The 25,034-nt window shown below is 38.2% G+C and overlaps 2 protein-coding genes across 5 annotated transcripts in view; one reads left to right on the plus strand and one right to left on the minus strand.

Moving 5' to 3' along the window:
* The window catches only part of RHOQ (ras homolog family member Q), a 29,960-nt gene extending 17,408 nt beyond the window's left edge, over window positions 1–12,552 (plus strand). The window contains exons 3-5 of one of the 2 annotated variants that reach the window (XM_070429145.1): window positions 7,701–7,865; window positions 8,181–8,276; window positions 11,590–12,552. In XM_070429145.1, the coding sequence (XP_070285246.1) occupies window positions 7,701–7,865; window positions 8,181–8,276; window positions 11,590–11,745 (417 nt within the window). In that variant the 3' untranslated portion in view covers window positions 11,746–12,552. The remainder of the gene's footprint in view (window positions 1–7,700; window positions 7,866–8,180; window positions 8,277–11,589) is intronic. The other variant, XM_070429144.1, reaches the window with a different exon arrangement.
* The window catches only part of PIGF (phosphatidylinositol glycan anchor biosynthesis class F), a 77,276-nt gene continuing 64,190 nt past the window's right edge, over window positions 11,949–25,034 (minus strand). For all 3 annotated transcript variants that reach the window (XM_070429142.1, XM_070429141.1, XM_070429143.1), the window contains exons 5-6: window positions 21,735–21,843; window positions 11,949–12,254 (exon numbers count right to left, since the gene is read on the minus strand). In XM_070429142.1, the coding sequence (XP_070285243.1) occupies window positions 12,141–12,254; window positions 21,735–21,843 (223 nt within the window). In that variant the 3' untranslated portion in view covers window positions 11,949–12,140. The remainder of the gene's footprint in view (window positions 12,255–21,734; window positions 21,844–25,034) is intronic.

A 25,034-nucleotide genomic window follows, 5' to 3' on the forward strand; every position in this document is an offset into this window, starting at 1 on the left:
AGCAGCAATAGGAAAGAGAAATAAAAGGGAAGTGATTCATCATAAAAAATATTTATTTCAGTATTAAACTCCTAAGTTTTTAGAGCTGAGTTCTCCAAAAATTATAATGAAGTGGTCAGATGCCTATGCCTAGAGGTAGAATTACCACGAATTATAACAGCTACAGATGTTGACTAACAGTTGTGGTTTATTGGTGATTCAGTTATTGAAAGCAATATTGCCGGTGGTGTGCAATTTTCTGTAATGGTAAGCAACTCCTGTAATGTTTTAAACAAAATAAAATACAGCCTATTTTTTCTCTTTCAACTTGCACTGAAATTACCTTCCTAGAAAATTCATTAAAACTGTGCAAAAAATACTTTGTGCTTTTACGTGCACCAGAGTTAGATCCCAGACTCAAGTAATTATAAAAGGGTTTTCCATGCTCATCAATGCCAGGCGGTACACTCACCAGTCATGCACACAGGTTATGGTAGTACCCTGGCTCGCCGAACGCCAATAGGGACACCATAAAAATACCGTTTCACAGCTGAACTGAAGAGTGTGTGTGTTGGGGGGGCGGGGAGGGGGGCAAATATTTTAAAAGTTTCTGGAAAACAGTTACCTCTTAGGAATTTATAGCACTTTAAAAAATTCATTTTCCTCCATCAATTTTCATCCTTCATTCACGTTGACTATCAAAAACACTCCCACATTTTCCAAACAGCCCGGGCGGACACGGAAGCACTTCCCTAGTTGGGAGGCACTTGCCTTCTCCTGTCACATTGTGAACTCCGTTAGGGCAGGGCCCTGTCTGTTTTTCACTAGAGCATTCACAGTGCTTGGCCCTGAGCTGACAGATACTTGTTAGAATAAATGAATGAATGAATATTCCATCAGCATGAATTTGTGCCAAGGAAGTTAGAAAAGGAGTAGACCGCGTGGAAGCATGACCTGACATTTACCTTCTGTCTGCGTGCCTTAGGCCAGCTGACCTCTGTTTTAGTGAAAGAGACTGGTCATTATAGCTCCAGACAGTGTAGAGTTTCAGCTCTAAATCCTTTACAATGGAGGGAAGTCATCTCACCACGCACAGAAGAAACTGCACTGGCTCCGAAGTTGTGGTTTGTCTTTTTTTGGCAAGTCAGGCTTGTCTGTTGCTCAGAACACTTGACCAGCTCTCTCATTTATCTTCACATGTGTATGCTATATTTATTCTCCCCTCACAGAGGGGGAACTACAGCTTGCCCGAGGGCCATATTTAGCTAAGTCTTGATCCCCTGCCTTGTGGGGTCAGCTTAGATAAAACAGAATCCTAAAGCTTGATTTTTACCCAATCGGTTAAATCTCCTCCCACATTAAATCTGTTACTAAGGCTGTTCACTAGGGTAAAAAGTGTTCTTTTGAGCATTTTTAACCACGTAATGTGGTGATCGAGCTCAGCCCCTCCTTTTAGAGAAGAGGAAGTGCTGGTTCATAATGGCACTGTTGGACAAGGGCTGGGCCAGTGCTCTGGCGGATTGTACATTTCAACTTTCCTTTTCCTCCAGCCAACCTACGCAGGAGTTAGGGTGAGTCAGGCAGTCAAAAGGAAGATAGGGATGGGAAAAAAAGCCGAAGATTTGGTTCACTAACTTCTAAATAATTGGTAAATCAATGGAGCCTGACTTATTATAAATCAAAATATATGAAAATGACAGTTACTGAAATTTAGAAGCTAAAACTTCAATTTCAAGAATTCTTTTACTGAAAGCTGATCAGGCCAGTGATATTTACATAAATACCATTTCACAGCTGAACTGAAGATGAGGGAAAACAAAACAAACAAATAAGCCAAATATTTGAAAAGTTTTTGAAAAACAGTTACCTCTTAGGAATTTATAGCACTTAAAAAAATTCTTTTTCCTACCCAAATTTTCTTTAGTTCCGTAGTAGTAGGAGGTGGTAGGCAAATTCAATACACTTATCACTGATGTATTTGGAACCAAACTTATCAAAATGCTGCCCAAAGGAGCATAACCCAGCTTCCGTGAAAAATACAATTATTGTTAAGGGGGTGAAAAGTGATATTTTCATTTCACGAAGTCAAATGTAAAATGAACTCAAAAGTGACAGGATCACACAAAGGAAATGATGTTTCATAGACTGTTATTACTAAGAATTATTGTCGGGGGTTCCAGAGTTTCAGGAGCCATGCCTGATACCTATTTTGGGCTTCTCACGAGAAACAGATGGAGATTACTACTGTGTGCTTTGGAAGTGACAAAGTTGTTCCTTTATATACCACAAACCACCAGTTGTCAGGGGCATCTCTTAAGGTAGTTAGAAGCTGTTTTAAACTTTAGAAGTCTGGGCTTGTCAGTTAAAGAATTATTCCCTTGTGGTCCCACATTTTATCTTTCGAGGTTGTTACAGAGGAAACCTCTTGTAGGTTTTGATAAATGACTATCTCTTAAAGTAACATGCTGGATTATTCGGGAGTACATAGTATGTTCTTAGGGCACTTTATAGTCTTGAAAACATTTGTCACTGATGTTCTCCCATTTTACAGACAGAGAAACTGACCCTCTAAGAAGTATGTGACTAGGCCAAGGCCACATTCCTGTAGGTCATATATGAGCCAATCCCCTTCATTTCTTAAGGCCACCTCCTCTAAGAAGTTTTTTAGCATCCCCTAATTACCACTCTTGGTATGTACCACGTTGTGACATGTGATATAGTGTTCACCCATATTTGTCTCCATTACCATGAACTCCCTTAGAACAGGGACTGTTATAAATGTTTGTGTGTCTCTCCACCTGTCAAATTCTTCCTCCTCCATGCTGACCTTATGCATGTTCCCATACCAGGACTGAAATTTCTTTTCTTCTAGGCCAGTGGTTGGCAAACTCATTAGTCAACAGAGCCAAATATCAACAGTACAACGATTGAAATTTCTTTTGAGAGCCAAATTTTTTAAACTTAAACTATATAGGTAGGTACATTGTTATTAACTTAATTAGGGTACTCCTAAGGCTTAGGAAGAGCCACACTCAAGGGGCCAAAGAGCCGCATGTGGCTCGCGAGCCGCAGTTTGCTGACCATGGTTCTAGGCTATGGCTTTGAGGTCTGCAAAGTTCTAGTGAGGTGCACGAGCACATAGCAGATACTATTATTGCTCATTTGAGCTGGTTACCTTGTTTTTAACATACAAATATCTTATGACAGAGCTTTGCAAATGTATAAATTATAAGGGTGTTATATAAATCAAATATGATCAGAATCTTGTCCTTCCTTCATTTCCCTAATGATTGCACTTCACACTATTCTGGACACATAGTAGGTGCTTATTAATGTTTTTTTTGGGGGGGGTTAAGCATTTATATGTTCACTTGACCAGTTTCCACTTTTATTTTTCCCATTATTGTATATGCCTATCATTTTATATGTCTATATCTTGAACTCCCAACTAAACTGTAAGCTCCAGAGAGGACAATTATTCCTTGTATTTATGTCTCCCAAGCAGTGCGATCTCAATAAATGTTTGCTAATTGATGTTAGGTGACCGGTATGTGATAGCATACCAGTTAACAAAGCATGGGAGGGGCTGTGTTATCTGATGTGAGTGGGTTTACTTAAAATTCATGTTTGGATGTGTATTTTAAATAGGCATACGCATGCTAAAAAAATATGTATTTTAAAGAGAATTCACTAAAGTAGGAGAGAGCACCAGGTCCACATGAAGGGGACAAAGGTCGTTTAGAAGTGGGGATGGTCATGGGCACTGCTGGCTGCCTGTACGTGGAAAGGGATCTCCCTCCTGATAGTCACTTGCTGCAGTTCTGTTATACCTAAAGGTCTTTTCTTCCCTCTCAGAACACTTTTATTCAGCCTCTTTTTGTCTGAGGATCCTTGTCAGGTTGTAAGTGTGAGATATTTTTCCAGGGTTAAGGCTGTCGTCATCGCAGATCAAAGACTCTTGACAAGAGCCGAGAGCTTAATCACTGAGCTACCAGAAGACATTTCTAAAAAAATTTGACACTTCTGGTACTTAGCCAGTTGGTCAGAAACGAAAGCTTTTACTAAGCACTCTAATAATCCTGGTGATCAAACTCATGATTGTTTTTCATGTTTTTGATGGAAGACCAGTTATCTCTAATATGGTTTTCTCTACTCCTGAGAAGGTTCCAGTTACCATGCTGAAATGTCTAAAACTCTATCTTCTTTTAAAGAACTAAAATATAATTGGTTTGTTAATTAAGAAGACCACTAGAGAGTTGTCTTTGGGAAGTTACTGACTTTGATATGTGGCTATTTAAAATGAAGGTCAGTTGTTCCACATTTAACTTTCTTTGTGTTGTCACATTTAAACTAGATAGCTGGAAATGAACTGTATTCATCCTCAAATCCAGAATTTCACCGTAAGTTCACTTAAGATACTGCACAGTGGATATAAACCATTTTATATGATGCACGGTACAGGATGCATAGGAGATCATTTATTTTTTTAATATGCTATTATTAGACTTCTAATTACTCGGGCTAGATGGAAACAGAAGGCTCTCATTCTTATAATAACTGCCAATTATTTAGTTGGAGAGTACAGGCAGAGTTCATTTTAGGTAGTTCAGACTTCAGAGGTAACATTTGTTTTTAAGGCGTTCTAAATGTACTTGTCTTTGTCTTGTGTTTTTATAACCCAAATCCTTCACATTTTAACAAAATCTGCAATTTAACAAATATCTAGAAATGATTAGTCTAATTTCTTTCCTTTGTGCCACACATCTCTCATTGAGGAAAGTCAGGCCTCACTATGATTATGAAAGCAAACATACAATACTTATGTTCTGTAGAATATTTGCATTAATATTATTAAGCATATCCAGAGAATTGTGCATTCATTTTCTTTTTATTCTTTGCAATACCCTTCTAGAGAAAGAGTGCTCATCCAATTTCCCTGATGAAGTAAACGTGCTTGAAAAGTAAAATTTCATTTAAAAATCTCATTTGTTTTTATTAGAAATATATATATATATATATTTGGTTACATTTTGAATAGTCTTAAGGCTTTGAGTCCTCAAGTGACTAATTAGTACAGTAATAATATTCTTTTTTATTAATCTGAAAATGATGCTGTCCTCAAGAGACCTCAGTTTGATTTGTGTGTTTTGATGCCAGTGTAGAAATTTTATTTCTCACTAAAGGAGTTTCTTCTCTGTGGTTGGAGAGAGATGCAAAACCAGGTCTGGAGTGGGACTGCTGGGGTGCTGTGTGGCTTTATGGAGGATAGAAGAGTCAGTTTCCCATGGGATGAAGAATTTATGTGCAAGCATTGGAGGTTTTTATGTTCTTGGCACTATGCTGAGGGATTGAGTTGCATTCTTTCATTTATTTCTCATAATCCTATGAGATAGTATCCCCATTTCTAATTCTGTGAAAATTGGAGATCTAAATATGGATGAGGAGAGGTTTTGAACAAGAGTGCCCCATTCCCTGAGCATGCCATGTATTCTCTCTGGAATGTAGAGTTGCAGGGTGGATGCTGAGATTAAATGCTGTCACTTTCCCCCCTTATTAGAATACTAGAGGCCCGGTGCATGAAAATTCATGCACTGGAGGGGGGAGTCCCTCAGCCCGGCCTGCCCCCACTCACAGTCCAGGAGCCCTTAGGGGTGGGAGGTGACCCGGTGATCAGGGGAAGGTGACGCCCCATCACACCTCTGCGGCTGCCACTGCCAGCAGTGCAAGCCTCGGCCGGCTCTGGTTACCTGACACTCGGCCAGCCCTGGGCTGCCGGGGGGCTGAGGGGCCTGGGGGACTCTGGAGGTAGGCGCACAGAGTGGCCAGGTCTGTCTGGGGGCAGGCCCGGCCTTGCCGTGCACCTGCCGCCCCGGCAGGGCTGAGGGGACACGGCGTCACCATCTTGTGGTTGTGGGCACCGCCATCTTTTGAGGGCGTAACAGTCAATTAGCATATTGCCTCCTTATTGGCTGTGGGCACCACCATCTTTGCGATGGCGTGAGGGTCAATTAGCACATTTCCTCTTTATTAGATAGGATGTCTTTAAAAATCAGCTTAAAATAGGCAGCAGAGTACAGAAAGTATATTTAATGTGCCTAATCATACCACTTAACCCTCAAACTGATTTTTAAAGACGTATTCTAATATCTGTCCTCTGATATTAATTGGCTGGGGTGCAACATGTTTCATACCCACATTACTTTATTTATTTATTTATTTATTAGTATTTTTTTATTGATTTCAGAGAGTAAGGGAGTGGGAGAGAGAGATAGAAACATCAATTATGAGAGAGAATCATTGGTCAGCTACCTCCTGCACTCCCCCAACTGGGGATTGAGCCCACACCCCAGGCATGTGCCCTGACTGGAAATTAAACCATGACCTTGTTCCTAGGTGGACGCTCAACCACTGAGCCACTGCGGCTGGGCTGTTTATTAATTCCTTAGTAGCAGAGCACTGCTTTATTAAAAACCAACTAGAAGCCTTCACTTTTAAAAATAAAGGGTGAAGATGATTGGGGATGGCTTTTCCCTTCTTGTCCTGTAACAGCCAACACCCGAGAAATCTTTTATTGCCCAGGGCTCCGGGTTATGGAAGAATCACAGAGAAACAGAAGGATTAACTCCAGAGTCAAAACTTTGAGATGTTAATGTGCTTGAGTTGAACATTGCACTGAGAAAAATGTTAGAAGATAACATGCAAGAAAAAGTGTTCCACAAGGGAAATACTGCTGCTGAAACTCCGAGTGCAAGGTGTTCTTAACAGTTGTTCCTTTAGCCCCACATTCAGGCAGCAGTTTAGACTTTCATGGCTGTCTAACACATTCTGGTCTGGAAAGATCTCCAAGACATGCCGAAGGGTGCAGGACAGCATGGATTGCACAATCTCGTCTAGTGCAGAAGTTTGAATGTGTACGGTTGTAGGTATATACATGCATAGAAAAAGAACTGGAAAGATACACATGAAAACATCTCCATTTCAGGAAGGGAATGGAAATTGGAGAGGAAAGGGTTTTTGTGTGAATTTCCTCTATATGTTTCTATCTTTAAATGTTCACACCACACACACACACACACACACACACACACACACAATTAAAAACCCTATATTAATAGGGAAAGCAAAGATTTAAGGTCTCAGAGAAAATGTATGGTGGGTAAGGCATAGGCTCTGGAGTAAAATTGCCAGGGTTTAAATCCCATCTCTTTTACTGATTGGCTTATACATCCCCACCCAAGTTATTTAACTTCTGTGCCCCAATTTTCTCAACAGGGATAATGGAACCTATGTTATCATAGTTGTTAGGGGGCTTTAATAAGTAATACTTGGGAGAGCATACGGCTCAGTCCCTGACACAGTAAACTTTCAGTACATGTTAGTTATTATAAATGGCAACACTTACACTACATCTAGCTGTAATCAATTCTTTGTGCAAACTTCAGTGAAAAAGGTTTCCAGTGACAGCTTTAGTAATTGCAATATATTTTCTCCAAGTTTCATTGTAGTTGTCAATGATCTTGTCATATTTTTACCCCACTGGTGTTCAGAACTTCAAAAGGAGAAATAACAAAAACAAATGGGCATTATCTTGTTTTATGTAGTGTGCCATACATTTCACTTGTGGAATAGTCCTAACATGTGTCTTTGACCATGTTAATGTAATGGACATATGAGAGTAAATTAAAGAAATAGAAATAATTAGGTTTTTCTTCCTTCCTTAGGAAGACTATGATCGTCTGCGGCCTTTATCTTATCCAATGACTGATGTCTTCCTTATATGCTTCTCTGTGGTGAATCCAGCCTCATTTCAAAATGTGAAAGAGGAATGGGTACCAGAACTTAAGGAATACGCACCAAATGTACCCTTCTTATTAATAGGAACTCAGGTATGTCTGCTTTGATCTTACCCTTTTAAGAAAACTCTCTCTGGTCTATCTTGTGGTGTTGCTCTCAGACCAATGGTCCTGAGGTTTAGCAAATAATATGTGTGTTTAAGCTCAGTTGTAAGTTATAAGAAAATCTATCACACATTTTTTGAAAATACAGTGCTAAAAGAAAGCAATTATCTTAGTTGGTTTAAGAAATTAAGATCCTTTGTTTAATCTTTTACTGGTATGTGGGAATTAAGTGGGGCTCCGTGCTTTGATTCATCTTTAAAGACTTGTAATTATTATGGGATATTATTGACCTTTCTTCATTAGATTGATCTCCGAGATGACCCCAAAACTTTAGCAAGACTGAATGATATGAAAGAAAAGCCTATATGTGTGGAACAAGGACAGAAACTAGCAAAAGAGGTAATGGAACCTTTACAGAATTTACAAATAAGTGTAAAAACAGCTAAAGTAATACTAGAAGCTAACATTTATTGTGCACTTACTGTATGTCGGGCACTGTGCTGAGCGCTTTCCATGCATTATCTCATTTAATCCTTGCACTGACTCCGAGGTAGGTCTGACGAGCTCCCTATTTTATAGAACAGAAAACGGAGGTGTGGCGATGTCAGGTAACTTGTAAGGTCCCGCAGGTAATAATGGCAGAGCTAGGTTTCAGTCAAGGCCTGACTCCAGAGCCAGACTCTTATACCACCAACAATATTTTCTTAATAAGTCATGTGTAGATAGAGGCATCATAAAAAGGTGCTGATCTTTCAGCCCTTCTTAATCACTTAAATATTGGTACTGCGCCAGATCAGGCTCTGTCATCAGTTAACACTCATGGAGTAGATAGTGGAGTGGCATCGGGAGACAGATTAAACCTGCAGTTAAAAACAAACATGATGGCTAGGTTTGAAATAAACGAGTTGAGTTTTCTTCCAATCTTTTTATGAAAGATATGCAATAGTAGCATTCTAAAAAAGTTCTAACTGTGATGCACATAATATCTTTTAAGTTGTATTTTTCCTCATCCCAAAGCTAGGCTTACGTTTTCTCTATTGGGCCCAAACATTATTGGATTCTATTTTTTCGATGTGACTTTAATAGGACTTTGGTGGAAACAGATTCTAATAAGCTCCTTTAAAATGTACTATCAGGAGGCAAAAGAAAGCAAGAAAACTTTTGGCAGGACAATTTTTCCTACAGCAAAAGATAAATAGCTTCACTAACAAATCACTTTAGAAATTTCATATATTCATTTTGTAATCTTGGGGAGAGAAGGAATTTCTAAATGACACAAAGGTAAAAGTCATAAATGAAAATATTGATGATTTAACTACATAAAAATGTAATGCATCAAATGCCAGGAATTAAATTAAAAGTCATATAACAAACTTGACACGTATGGCAAAAAATAAATTAATATGCTTAGTGCCCAGGAACCCCTTGCATATGAATTAATCAGACAAAGAATTATATGCCCAATAGAAAAGCGAGTTAAGAACATCAATAGAAAATTCACCAAAAAATGCAAATTGCCATTGAAGATAGAAAATATATTAAAACTCCTTAGTAGTCAAATGTAAGTTCGATTTTCATCTATAAACTTGGCCTAAAAATTGAGAAATGAATTACAATAACCCCTCTTCCACGGGTGCAAGGAAATGAGCACTCTATTGTACTGTTGGTCGTTGAGTAAAAACAGTCTTGATAATATGCAAAAGCCTTAAAGTCATGCACACTCTTGTTCAAGCAATTCCATATGTTGGAATTTATCCTAAGAAAATTATTTGGATGTTCTTAAAGAGATGGCTACAAAGTTGCTGCATTGTTTATAAAGGCAAAAAATAAAAAAACCTGCATCTATTAAAAATTTATACTAATATATCCATTGAGATGTTCAAATTTATTATGTATTTTAAGAAAAAAAAAAGTGGTTGCAAAACAATATGATCCCATTTTTAGGCCTCTCAGCAGCATTTGGCACAGTTGATTCCTTCATGAAATACTTTCACTTGGTTTCCTCGAATGCTCTCTCTCTGGTTTTTCTCCCCGCTTGTCGGCCTTTCCTCTATCCCTTCATCTCCGTGTCTCAGAATGATGGAGGGCCCAGGCATCAGCATTCAACTTCTTGGACATCTTTTCTTCTATACCCACATTCATTCTCCAGGCTTAGGTGAGCTTCTGTCAGTCTTGTAGTTTGAACAATCTTCTACTGAAGACCCCCCAAATTGCTATCTCCAGCCTGAAACGCTTCCCTAAACTCTAGACTTGCTTATCCAGCCATTCACCCGACAAGTCCATCTTGATGGCTAAGCATCTCAAAATTAACATGTCCAAAACAATTCCTAATTTTACCCTCCAAGCCTGTCCTCCCAGTTACTCAGGTCAAAATCCTTGAACTCACACTTGACCTTGTTGTTCTTACATAATGCTCTACTCCATAATATATCTAGAATCCAAATGCTCTGCCTCTTCTATCAGTCAGTTTCGGGCCCCTCCATATCTAGCCTGATTACTGTGCGTTTCTAATTCATCTTTCCATTTCTCTCTGTGCCCCGTGTTAACCTGTGCTCAACACAATATCCCGAGAGAGTCTTAAAATATAAGCCCCATCAGATCACTGCTCTGCTCAGGATCCACCAGGGGCTCCCAGCTCACACAGTCAAGGCCAGAGTCCTCACTGTGGCCCCTGGTACCTCTCTGCCTACTCAGGCACGTGAGCTCCTTGCTGTCCCCTTCTGCCTCAGGGCTTGGGATTTTGTTGCTCCCTCTGCCTGGAATGTTCTTCCCTCTGGAACATTATTTGTTCTTTCTCCTTTCAGATCTCTGCCCAATCACTTTATCAATGAGACCTTGCCTTGATTTCATCCCTACTCCTTACCTATCTCGCTTCTCCATTTTTCTGCAGACCATAATACCCTGTGACAGTCTACCTCTGTATTTATTAGTTCATGGTCTTCTCCCTCTAAAATGGAAGCTTCATCAGTAGAGACTTTTTTATTCCTTACTATATTCTCTCATGTGGCAAATAAAAGTGCTCATTACACTTTCAATGAATGAATGGTTTCCCCCAATGTAGAAGCCAAAGTCTTTAGAGTGGCCTCAAGGCCACCTCACTGACCTCATCTCTTGCCATCCACCACCCTCCCCTGACCTGCACTCACTCGCTCCTGCCACTGTGGCTTCTTTAGTGTTCCTGGATCGCTCCAAGCAAGCTCCTCCATCGGGGCCTTTGCACCTGGGCTCCATCTGCCTAGATATGCTTCCTCTAGTTATCCCTCACTGCTCAAATGTCACCTTGTAGAGCTTTCCGACCACCACCACCGCCTTCTGCTCTCCCCATCTTCCTCACTCTGCTATCTTTTTCTCCAGAGCATGTGCAACCATCCCTCCTTTGTCCCTCCCCCAGAACTTAAGCAAATGTAAGCATCACACAGCAGGGACCTGGCTCAGTTGTTTAGCTCATTGACAGTATCCCCAGCACCTAAAGCAGTGCTTGGCATAGGGTAGGTACTCAGTAAGTATTTGATGAAAGAATTATTCCCAAAATGTCTGGAAGGATATATACAGTACTAGTAACTTAACAGTTAGCTATCTCTGAGTATTTTGATTTCATTCTTTTTGCATAGCTCCTAGTATATTTTTAATGTTCCTTATAATGGTGCCTGTGTCATACAAGTTGTGGAAAAAGATGTTATATATTTGTGTTTGTTCTTTTTCTCCCTCCCAGATAGGAGCGTGCTGCTATGTGGAATGTTCAGCTTTAACCCAGAAGGGATTGAAGACTGTTTTTGATGAGGCTATCATAGCCATTTTAACTCCAAAGAAACATACAGTAAAAAAAAGAATAGGATCAAGATGTATAAACTGTTGTTTGATTACGTGAGAAACATCTTCAGTGGCCAACGAAACTGTCCATTTCTCTCTAAGAAAGCATATGAAATGCTACAGCTATACCCAGACCTCTTATAAATACTGAAGCAGTTTAAAACTTGAATGAGCAACAACCCTGTCCTCAGAATTCTATAAAGTTCATTAAGAATGTTTCTTAAAGGTCCAAGAGGCAGCAAACAGCATCTGAAGCCACAATCTATTATAAATACTTTATTTCGACTAGAAGGTACAATCTCTCAGGGGTTTCATAGTTTTAAAAGCTACAATCACATCATGTAACTACATAAAAAAAACAGTGCTGTAAATGGGACTGCCTGGCTTAGACCATATACATTTCTGCACAGTCTTTATGGAATCTGCACACAAAAATATCTTCCTTTGTTCCAATTAATTGTTCTTGTATGTGAGCTGCTTTCTGTTCCAGTAGATCCAGAGCGGGGAAATGACGAGGCCAGCCACGTAGCCAAAGGTCGCTCCGAGCGTGCAGGAGATGGGCCACACCTGAGGAGAGAATGTATGAGATCAGAGAACAAATGTTTTATTATTACTTGAGCACAAGTTAAGTGTAACCTAAATATTTCTATATTAAAGCTTAATGTGCTTTCTTAAAGAATGCCAAAAGTGTAATAAGGTCATAACTGCATTTATCACGAACACTAAAAAATGTACACGTTTTAGTTAATGTGCATTCAACTGTAACAAGGCTTCTGGCGACTGTAGATTTAGTTTGATGCTCCCAAACTGCATGAGACACATGCTAAACTTACAAATTAAAATTTTGGGTCAGACTTTGCCATAATCTTGGACTCAATTTAGCTCTCTGAAGTTGGTAATTTTGTTTGTGAATTTCCAAATTGGCTTGTATATCAAATGAAATGAGAAGTGTGTATGATGACCAAACCATACGAAACTTTAAATTGTGTTAAGGAGAAATGACCTAGAATTATAAGCATGTTACATGCAATTTATAACAAAGCAATTGCTTCCATTATAAAACTGATGTTACCTTTCAGATAGATATTGGAACCCTAGTAGAAGTTACAGAACTACAACTTAAGTCAAACGCCCAGAGTGTAAGCTAAACAAAATACCAGCTTCCAGACACCCATTCTGTTCCAGCCACATTACATTTCACAATATTACACCAGGCCAGAAGTAAATAATGTTCATTTATTCCATCTACAAACAGTGCATGTTGGTCCCTAGGTGAAAGCCCGTTTTTAAAAACTTCATGTTATCTGTGAAGCTTATTTGGCATACTTGAGCCACTTCTAACCTTTCTCTGGGGGAACAGGCTATAGAACCGTGTTAGAGGTGAACCATTTTATTACCATCTGTTACCTATTTAAGTTTCTGCTGTGGATCTGCCTTATTCCACATACCATGCAACAGACAACAGAGTTAGACAGTTTCAGTGTGAACAAACCAATGCAGTTCAGAAAGGCAAAATCTCATCCATGCATTTCCCCCCACCCCCACAGCCTTTTCTACATTTAAACTTGCTGTTGCCTAAATTATGATTTTGTCTTTGGTAGGCTCCTGTTAATTTCTATGACTTGAGCTTATAGCTATGTCTACTGCATAGATTGGTTAATGGAACATTAAACTTTTATACTTGAAAATGACAGCCTTAAATACTCATAGCAGTCACAAATCTAGGATGCACTGGCTTGTCTGTGAGCTTTGTAGAGATGTTTTAAAAACATAAGCATCATCTTCCACATTGAAGAGTGGAGAGTCTACTGGGTAACTAGTCAGGAGCTTTCTCTCAGAACTGGACAGTGGATGTCTTCTTTCTCCCACGAAACGGTAGTTCATATTAAGTACCATGGCCTTATGTATGCTTAAAAGGAATCTCGTGTAATGTTCTCATTTACTTTTGGTTTGCTGGTTTTAGATAGAACTGAAAGGAATTGTATAAGTCAATTAGTATATTAGCTAAGTTGTCCAACACATGGTATAAAGGAATTAAGACAGTAAAGTATTATGCATTTCCAACTTGTCTTTGGGGATTTGATAGGAATTTACTTTTTCTCAAACTCACATCCCTGGAACTCCTCACACTTGGTTTTGTTTTACTAGCCAATGAAAGTTAAAATCTAGAATTTGTCCTACCCTAAGAGAAATAGACTTAGGAACCTGGAAACACAGTTCTGTCATCACCTGTTTCATGAATGGGCCTGTTTCCTCATCTATAAATATGGACGTAGAACAGGTGATCTCCAATGTCACTCACTTTTATCAACTCTTATGATTCTCTTCTTCACAATTATAATGGTTGGCCATTACCTTTTCAGCTTCACATTATTTTTATTTTCAGCTTCACATTCTTAAGATGGTACAATCCTGTGCATAAGATTATTAGAACTTTAAGCAAAGATGATTGTATCATCCAGACCTGAGGTGCCTTAGGTACTCTATTGACCTTGATGGGGTTTGGAGTTTCCCATTGCTTGCTAAGAGCCTTTTCATTGCTTTGGTTCTTGAGTATTTCTTTTTGCAAAATCCTTCCTGCCACTTTACCTAAAAACCAAAGATTTGTTTTCTAGTCATTGTTTTCAGATTATAGAAAACTGCCTTCTTTCCAGAAACACATCTTCATTTGGTCTTCATAGAAATTCAGACTAGTCACTGAACAGCTAATTCAAAGAAATAAAATATCTGGGAAATAAAATACTAGTAAAATGACTTGAATTTTACTAGTGAGTGCAAATACACTGCTTCAAATAAGGTCACGTATGAATGAACTTAAACTTAGTTAATATTTTTTATATATAATCAGTTCTGAAGTTCTTAAAAGTAATTTTAGTGGCTCCCTGAAATCTTATTTAACATTTTGCTAACTTAACCCTCATTCTCTCTCTAAAGGTACATTTTAGGTTAGCTGATTTCGAATTATCGTATTTCCATAAGCAGAGCCTGAATTATGGTTTTTATTGTGAATTATCTTAGTTACTTTAGACATTGCTTCCATTTGATTTTTAATTATTAATTTTAAGTACCAAATTAAATACTGGTTTGTTGGTTGTTGCTTTTTAAGTGATTGTTAATTTAACAGTGTCCCATCTTAACACATGGGGTTGCAAATAAAATAACATGCATAGTTTACTAAATATGTAAAGCATTGAACTTCTTACCTTAGTAGTTTAATTTAACACCCTGTGTAAACATTTGGGATAATACTCTTTCCTCTGTTTCTCATGCTGTGAGTCTATTCATCATTGGCCAACTGTAAGCATCTGCACTTCGTTAAAAAGCATGCTGTCCAAGAATAGGGAGAAATATAACCCTTTGGGAATTCCAGCCAAATTCCAATTTGGGTTACTAAATTCTATTTTAATCACTTTGTAATTTCAGTGTGGCTCTTTGTTTCTAAACACATACAGACATTCACACACATTCTTTAAGCAGTTGCTGTACATCACCTCCGGTTGAATGGCAGAAATGAAATAAATATCGTTTAAAAAGTTTTGTCTAATGAGGGGATAAAGCTTCTTGAACATTTATTAAATGTCTCAAGAAATCCATGCCTTCAGCAAATTAAAATGTTGAACTGTCTGTGAGATTGTTCCCTAGTGATGGATCAGACTTTCTTGAGTGGTCCTTAATTGTAACATGGTCACTTTTTTTTTTTTTTTTAATGTTTTATTGATTTTTTACAGAGAGGGAGAGGGATAGAGAGTCAGAAACATCGATGAGAGAGAAACATCGATCAGCTGCTTCCTGCACACCTCCCACCGGGGATGTGCCCGCAACCCAGGTACATGCCCTTGACCGGAATCGAACCTGGGACCCTTCAGACCGCAGGCCGACGCTCCATCCACTGAGCCAAACCGGCTTCGGCAACATGGTCACTTTTTAAAGAGAATTTCTTTATACAAAGGTAACTTCCCTGATTTTTGTAGACCAAGATAGGGAATGGCAAATGGAGTAGTTGAAGGGAGTTGGGAGAGGTTGCCCACTAATAATGTTTTTTCTCGAGCAATTTCTTAACATTTTTACAATTGTTTTAAAAAATTTAAACCTATACTATGGCAACAGAATTCATATTAACCTGTCAAATAATCCTATCTTAATCATGTATTTCATAACTAGATCTTGAAGTTTGTATTTAAAACTATTTGCTTGTCTCACATATAAAGATGTTTCTATTTAACATTCTCCATGCCTAAAAGGACCAAAAACAACAACACATGGTATCATCTATTGAACAGACGATTCACTGCATTGCTACACATATTTCTCCAAATTGTAGTAATCTGAGATGGCTATGTATAATTAATTATCTTGTTTTGTTTAAGGAAAATAGAAAACTCAAAGACATCCATGTAAAGGAAGTCATTCACAAGTCTTTGCCACCAAAATGACCGTCATCTTTTTATCCAATTTTTATAAGTTTAAAAAAATTTTAAATCATGAAATAGAAAAAAAACACACCCTGTTGCATAACAAAGATAATACAATGCACATAGGTAAAAATTATTAAAATTAACGTTGCAGGGGAGGGAGAGGGGTGGATAGAGGTAGGAAAGGGTATAAGGGGGATAAATGGTGATGGAAAAAAATAAAAGGAAAAACAAGCAAAAAAAATTTTAAAAAATGAACAGTTACATCATGTGAAGAAAGTATCTTACTTAGTGTACTATTATCATTTATACCAAATAATTCATATTTTTCACCACTTAAAAAAGGTCAGTGTTCTCTTAAAATAATCAGCTTTAACAATAGCCTAATAGTATAGGTTCTGGGTACATGGCATCTGGAAATTTCTCAGAAATAAAACAATTTCATCCTTATAAGATAAAAAATCATTAATAAATAACAGTTATAATTTTGTGTTTTCTCTGTTAAACAAACTGATATATTTCTGGATGAAAGGCTCTTACACAAGCTTATTCCCACCTAAAGACCACACTGCTCTCTCTGATCAGGCATTGCTGTGGAACTCTGCTCATTTAGGAAAGCGAAATGTGCTAATATATCTATGTAGTGTTTGATTTTTTTAATTGATTTTTTTTTCTTTTAGAGAGAGGAAGGAGGAGAGAGAGAAACATATGAGAGAGACATCGATCAGTTGCCTCCCGTACTCGTCCTGACCAGGGATTGAACCTGCAACCTGGGTATGTGCCCTGCCTGGAAATCGAACCCACAACCATTTCAGTGTACAGGACGACACCCCAATGAACTGAGCCACACCACCAGGGCTTATTTGATATTTTTCAAAGCATGTTCTGAATAGTACAGAATAGGGACTAAGAACACTGGTTTTTGTATTAGACTGAATGAGTCTCAACTCTGCCACTTGTTAAACAAGTGACTCTGGGCAAGTTACCTAATCGTTATGTGCCTTGGTTTCTCATCTGCAAAATGAGGATTATCACAAAACTCACCTCCTGGGGTTGCTGTAATGACTACATGAGGGAATGCACTATGCAAATTTACAACCACACCTGTAACAGTATCTGGCACACAGTACAAGTGACTAATACCTGTGAGCTATACTTGATAATCTTTTAGTTCATGTTCCTAATGGGTACATACCGCATGGGGAAAAAGTAGGTTTACAATTGTTTGTATGGAAAATAATACAATAATGAATAAATAATATAAGAATAAACTTTCATGAACGCACAACTGTAAACCTACTTTTGCCCCATCCTGTATAAGTTTTTACAATACAGAAAATCATCATTCCCCAAATCTTTACAGCTGAGATTTCCAAAGCTGCTCCTATTTAAAAAACAAGGTCCTGCCCAAATTTTAAGTACTTTAAAAATAAATTTTAAAAATGACATCTAACAGAATTCATGCTTCCTTGTCAAACACTATCCAGATATATCATATATATATACAAAGTGCCTATAATTCAGGGGTTCATAGGCCTCTGAAGCCCATCTATGGACTCCTGGTTAAGAACCCCATCGCTCTAACAAGTATTTTTACTAACTGTTCTAGTGGCCAAAGAAATATGATGACCCTTTACATATTTGGTTTCCTCATTTTAAGGATTATTTTCAGTGCTGTAGATGGCATTTGTTTGTTCTGTGATTTGAGAGTCAACAATTTTAATACATTTTACTTAATTATAAAATGCACAATATTATATAGGTCCATTTAGTATATATTAAGTACAAATAGATGTTTAACCTTGTAATGTCATTAAAGTGATACCCACACTTTCTGATACTCTATGGAACAGCTAGTTTGATATGTCAGTGACTGGCAGGGTATAAGTTGCAGATTTCCTAAAGTGATGATCAGGTATTTATTAGGTAATTATGATTATATAATTATGATTTTTGTTGAAACTAGTTATACATACTCAACAGAAAGTTGTGAAATAATTATTAGGCTACTTTAAAAAATACTTCATATTTTACTTGGGAGTTTTAGTTTGCTTTTCTGGGAAGGAGCATGGGACAATGGGCTGAGAAAGATCTGAGTCTGCAGTGCCAAGTCAGCCACTTACTGTCTGTAAAACCCCGGCCAGGTCACTGAACACCTGAGCCTCAGTTTCTCAATGTGCAATGCAGGAATAACAGCACCTCTTGTACTTAAAGCATGGGGCTATTGTACTTAATAAAATAGTATTTTAAAACTGTCATGAAAGTTGTAAAGTACCATGCATTGGTATAATTTTGTATATCACATGTCCTAACTTAAAAAAATTAAACTTATGTGATAAATAATATAAGTATTTCTTAGGTAACTGACACTGCTAGGTAATAATTAGAACCAGCAGTTTAGAACAAATAAATTTGTTCATGAGCAGTGTTAATACCCTGCTGTAGGAACTGTTCTCTTGCCTTTGCAATGCTGTAATTTTTAATACATGCTATTCTTTTTTTTTTTTTTTAAATATATTTTATTGACTTTTTACAGAGAGGAAGGGAGAGAAATAGAGAGTTAGAAACATCGATGAGAGAGAAACATCGATCAGCTGCCTCCTGCACATCTCCCACTGGGGATGTGCCCGCAACCCAGGTACATGCCCTTGACCGGAATCGAACCTGGGACCCTTCAGTCTGCAGGCCGACGCTCTATCCACTGAGCCAAACCGGTTTCGGCACTACATGCTATTCTTTACATGAAATGTCTGGAGAGTATGAAGTTTACAAGAGAATACACACTTCATTCACTGTATTACTATACTAGAGGCCCGATGCACAAAATTAGTGCAAGAGTAGGCCTTCCTTCCCCCAGCTGCCGGCACTGGCTTCCCTCTAGCGCCCAGGACCTGGGCTGGTTTCCCTCCGGCTGCCCACAGGCACCTGGGACCTGGGCTTCCCTCTGGCCTCGGCTTCATCCAAAACGTACGAAATGACGTCCTTGACATCCAGTCTAATTAGCATGTTATCCTTTTATTATTATAGATTATTATAGATGCACCCTCCCCTTAAAAAAGGGGGGGATTCCCGCTCCTAGTTGTCATTTTTATAAGTTTAAGAAGTGTAAGTACAGAAATTGGTTCTACACCAACCACTGGGAGACATCTGTCATTCTTAAGTCTCATATGAATGACTCCATTCATTCATAACTATTTATTGAGCCTCTACTATAAACCAAGCTGTTAAGGTACAAACTAAGATTATTTCATTCAGAATATTTTTAAATAAATTTTTAAAAATATGTGTTGCAATATATAATTTTTGGAGAGATATATGTCATCACAGATATCATGGGGAAACCATCCTATCTGCAGACCAGAGGACCTAGAACACTTAGAACAAAGCAACAACCATTAGGATTACTGGCTCTTTCAGATAAAAAAGGAAGGTTAAACCCAGGCAGCCAATTATAATTCCTCGCAAGCTATTTTTTAATGTTTTTATTTATTGTGCTTATCACAAATTTGCATTTGCATGACAATTCATCTTTCAAAGCCTGCTAACATTTCTACTGGTTTTAAATAACCATATTTTCCTCTGAATTTGACTGTGATGTTTTTCCAGATGTTCCTAAAGCAAATGCTATTGTCTGATATAGGAGTACATACAGATGATCTACCCGTGTATACTCTACCACTCTCCTATGCCTAACAGTACATAACTGGGAACAGCTGTCTGTGGTGAGATGTGTAGTCTCCAGTCTGGAACTTTTTGTCAAAGTAATGCTAAATGGTTCTTGCTAAGATCATGCAAATGAGTTAATTTGGAAAGCACTATTCTCTCTCACATTGAAAGTCCTGCGAGCAGACCACTGTCAACAGGACTGCCTTACAATGAACCCACCTTTTAAATTCAAAACCATTTTCTGGCCCTGGCCGGTTTGGCTCAGTGGATAGAGTGTTGGCCTGCAGACCGAGGGGTCCCAGGTTCAATTCCAGTCAAGGGCACGTACCTCCGTTGCAGGCTCCTCCCAGCCCAGGCCCTGTTCAGGGCGTGTGCAGGAGGCAACCAATCCTTGTGTTTCTCCCACATCGATGTTTCTCTCTATCCCTCTCTCTTCCACTCTGTCTAAAAATCAATGGAAAAATATCCTTGGGTGAGGATTAAAAAACAAATAAACAAAACCGTTTTAAGTCAGTTAAGTATTATAGTTTTTTTATCCATGTTTGGAATGTGGCATATTCATATAAATTAATATTTTATTTTGGCCTACCTAAAACACTGCTTAATACCTTTGATAATAGAAATACCAAGTAACCTAAAAACAGGCTACTCTTCAACAATTAAATCCATAATTTTAATTTCATCCCTCACTCTAGCATTATTTGTAGTAATTCACTTAGTTATAATCCTTATGATCCCTAGCTTCAATTTATGAAAAAATTATCTGTGGCATCTGTGACTGTGGAAAATAAATATGTTTCCCAAATATTAAATTTTTAAACTAATAAGACCAGAGAAAACAAAAAGGATTTTAAAATATAACAATGCTTCATTTATCTGGTATCTGATGGGAATAAGTAAAAATATTTTTAAAATAACTTTAAATTGTTTTAAAGACAATCTCAATCAATTTTGCTTTTTAAGAAATAAGCATTCTCAGAAGAGATTTGATTATCTGATTTAATTCCATTTTGGAGATAGTAGTATTAAAGTCCAAAGTTTAAAGGCATCTAAGTGGCTGGATATTGAGTAATTTTTACTTTCTTTGTAACTATTAATATTGCTTAAGTATTCTAAATACAGTGTATATACAGTCTCTATAATCAGAAAAAAACTTTAAGGTTGGAAAAAGAAAAATATATTTTTAAAAGCACAATTCCATTTAGGGAAAATTATCTTAAGGATATAATTGGGAAAATCTGTGAAGATACAGAGTCAAAGATGTTTATGATAACACTGTTTATAATAGTAAAATATTGGCAATACCTAAATGATCAATAGTGAGTTTGTTAAATAAATTTTAGAATAACTCTATAATGGCACAGTGGTCAGTGATATTAATAAGCCATTAAAAATTAAATAATGATATATGCATTACTAGCTCAGTGAACTTTAAAATATTACATATCTTCTTGGTACCAGTTTCTTCATCTGTAAAATGGGGATAAAAAGAACACTTATCTCATAGTGCTTTATCTAGCTTATTTAGCCAAATCCTATTGGGATAGGAAACCGAAAACCTGATGTTAATGAGCTTCCATCTATATCACATCCCCCTTTTAAAAACCCATTTTGCTACATGCTTTTAAAAAATATTTCAAGATCAACATAATTTGGCCATCAATCATATTAACAAAAGTATGACTATAAGGCCACAAAGACAATGACTATAAGGTTAAAAACAGGGAATTCATGCAACTTCTAGCTTTTTTTTTTTTTTTTTAACTAAGCTTGTTTATTCACCTATATATGTAGAAAACAAACAAAACCATCCTGGAAGATAGAACCGTCATTGTTACTTCATTGAACAAAACAATTTACATAAATAAATAAATAAATAAACAAATAAATAAATAAAATCTATGTTAGCGTCATCAGTTTTATGATTGTAAAAACATTTATCTTGTAGCTTTAAGTAGCTAAAACCAACCTGCCATGGCCTTTCCCAATCGAGTGGAATAGGAAAGGCTCCAAGCCATGTTCCTAGAAAACTAGAAATTGTGGTGATCTGGAGACTATTCTCCCAAACGGATGTAACTCTGTAAAACACAAGCATGTAAATTGTTGGTGGTATATATCTTAGCTGCTGCAGAATCTAACAAACAGAAGCACAAGTTAACACTATGCATACATACTCTGTCCATTTAAAATAGACACCTCAAATTGACATATATTTACCATGAACTATTAACAATTGGCAAGAAGAAAGCATTTTTCAGTTGAAAAGCTAACACATGCACACAGTGTGAGTCGGACAAAATGAGAGTGCATTTGCAGTGAAATCTAAGTCTTCTTCCTGCCCTCATCACTACTGGTTCCTTTCCCCAGAAGCAACTGCTACACCATCACCTTGTAAATTCCCTTTGCTTCTCAGTGATTTTGAGTCTCCTGTTTTCTAGATTCCAAGACTTCCTCCTCCTATTTTCCTTTTTTTTTTTTTTTTTAAAGTATCTCCTTCAATAGATTCCTGAGAAAGGGTACATGGAAAATAGATTTTAGAGATGTTTTACATCTGAAAATGATTTGACTATAATTGTTGGAAATCATTTGCCTCAGGATTTTGAAGGCATTGCTCCATTGTTTTGATTCCTACCTGAGAGGTTCAGAGTCATTCTGGCTCCTAGACTTATCTGGGGAACATGTTTTCCTCACCACCCCCTTCTGGAACCCCTTAGATAATCTATTACTGGTTATCTAAAATTTCACAATAATGTGTCTTGAAGTGGCTGTCTTCTCATACATTATGCTGGAAATACATGGGCCTTTATTTTAAAAATATTTTTTTATTGATTTCAGAGAGGAAGGGAGGAGAGAGAAACATTAATGATGAGAGAGAATCACTGATCGGCTGCCTCCTGCACGCCCCCTACTGGGGATCGAGCCCACAACCCGAGCATGTGCCCTTAACTGGAATCAAACCTGGGACCCTTCAGTCGGCAGGCTCTATCCACTGAGCCATACCGGCTAGGGCTACATGGACCTTCTTAACCCACAATCTCAGGTCTTGAAATTTTCTTTTACTTAAAGATTTGTTTTTTTTCGGCCCAGATCCCACTGTATAACTCCTATTGCTTATATTAATCTTTTATAAATATATTAATGAATAAATATATTCTATTCTGTAACCCCAATTCATTCAATTATTTTCTTTACTAGAGGCTCGGTGCATGAAATTAGTGCACTTGGGGGGGGGGGGGGAGGGTCCCTCAGCCTGGCCTGCACCCTCTCGCAGTCTGGGAGCCCTCAGGGGATGTCCAACTAACAGAGCTTGGGCCCGCTCCATGGAACACCCTTAGTGCTGCTGCGGAGGCGGGAGCCCCTGCACTTGCCAGCCATGAGCCCGGCTTCTGGCTGAGCAGTGCTCCCCCTGTAGGAGCGCACTGACCACCAGGGGGCAGCTCCTGCGTTGAGCGTCTGCCCCCGGTGGTCAGTGCGCACCATAGCAAGTGGTTGAGCAGCCTTAGCATATCATTAGCATATTACACTTTGATTAGTTGAACGGCCAACAAGATGACCAGACACTTAGTATATTAGGCTTTTATTATATAGGATATAGTGAGCCTCTTAATATACAAACTGAGTAATTCCTTCATTTGGGAAAACTGTCTTCTACCATTTCTTTGAGTTATTTTTTGTTTTACATTTTAGGTGCACTAACTCATCTTAAGTTTATTTCCTTTGTCTGTTCCCTATATCTATTATTTCTTCTTGAACTGCTTTGTTCTTCCAAACCCTCTCTCCACCTCTTTTATTTTGATTAGCTCAAATCTTTTCTCCATGCGGGAACTTGATTTTCTAATTTGTCTATGTTTCTAACTTATGATTTGTAACAGTGTGGTTTGGATTCTCTATTTCATTAATTTGGAATCTCCACCTCATTTTGTTTCGTTATCTCATCTTTGAGCTCTTATTTAATTAAATTCATATCCTTAATAACATTTTTCTATGGTAAACTATGTGGTTTTTTTGTTTGTTTTTGCTTTGTGTGCAGTATTTTCTTCTAAGCTGGATTCGTTGTCTTCTGCATGCCTTTTTCTTCTTTTTCTGTAGTGTGTTTTTAGGCTTGCCATGCCATGTTTTTCATCTTGCTCACACTTCACATGGGCAGGCTACCACACCATCTATTTGCTCAGATACAATGAGTGAATTATCTTTGAAGCTGTTATCCCATCTTAACTGGTACCAATTTTTCCTGTCTGGAAGCTGCAATTCTGAGGATTGTATGTTATTTTCTATCCAGTTTTCTGTAACATGGAGGAGAGAATGGAGGTAGGGACATGCTATCTACAGTTTAATCAGTAATATTCAGCTGAAATTTAATAAATGATGATTCCATAAGTCAAATTTATAAAATTTTTTGACTGGGGATTAGACATCCTATTAGAAACCCAATGGAGCTACTGTAGCACAGTCTGCTCCCTTGACAGAGCCCCCTTGGCAGAGCCCACTATGCAGCAGGCCCAGTAGATTGATAAAGTAAATAGCCCTGCCCTGGCCAGTGGCTCAGTTGGTTGGAGCATCATCTCATACACCAAAAGGTCGTGGGTTTAATTCCGTGTCAGGGCACATACCTAGGTTGCGGGTTTAATCCCCAGTCAGGGTGCATATGGGAGGCAACGAATCGCTATTTCTCTCTCTCTGTCTCCTCCCCTTCCCCAATCTAAACTCAATAAACATATCCTTGGGTGAGGGTTAAAAAGAAAAGTAAATAGTCTTAATGGCGATTCAGTGAAACTGTTACTCTTATGTGTGTGTAAGTATGTATGTGTATACTCTCCAATACCTTCATCTAGAAAATGAGCATACTTGTATATATACATATACATACGCATATACATATACATATACATATACATACACACACACACACACACACACACACACACACACACACTAGAGGCCCAGTGCACGAATTCGTGCACCAGTGAGGTCCCTTGGCCTGGCCTGCAGGATTGGGCCGAAACCGGCTCTCCAACATTCCCCGAGGGGTCCAGGATTACGAGAGAGCACAGGCCAGGCTGAAGGACCCCCGCCCCCACCGGTGCACAATCAGGGCCGGGGAGGGAATCAGGAGGTTGTCCAGCCAGGGAAGAACTGCAGGAGGGCTCCAGGGCATGTCTGGTCCTTCTCACTCAGTCCTGATCCCCAGCAGCAAGCTAACCTACTGGTCAGAGCATCTGCCTCCTGGTGGTGAGTGCACATCATAGCGACTGGTCGACTGTCTGCCCCC

This window comes from Myotis yumanensis, unplaced genomic scaffold (genome assembly GCF_028538775.1).
Source record: "Myotis yumanensis isolate MYYU_CA2020_CCGP unplaced genomic scaffold, mMyoYum1.0.hap1 SCAF_11, whole genome shotgun sequence".
NCBI lineage: Eukaryota > Metazoa > Chordata > Mammalia > Chiroptera > Vespertilionidae > Myotis > Myotis yumanensis.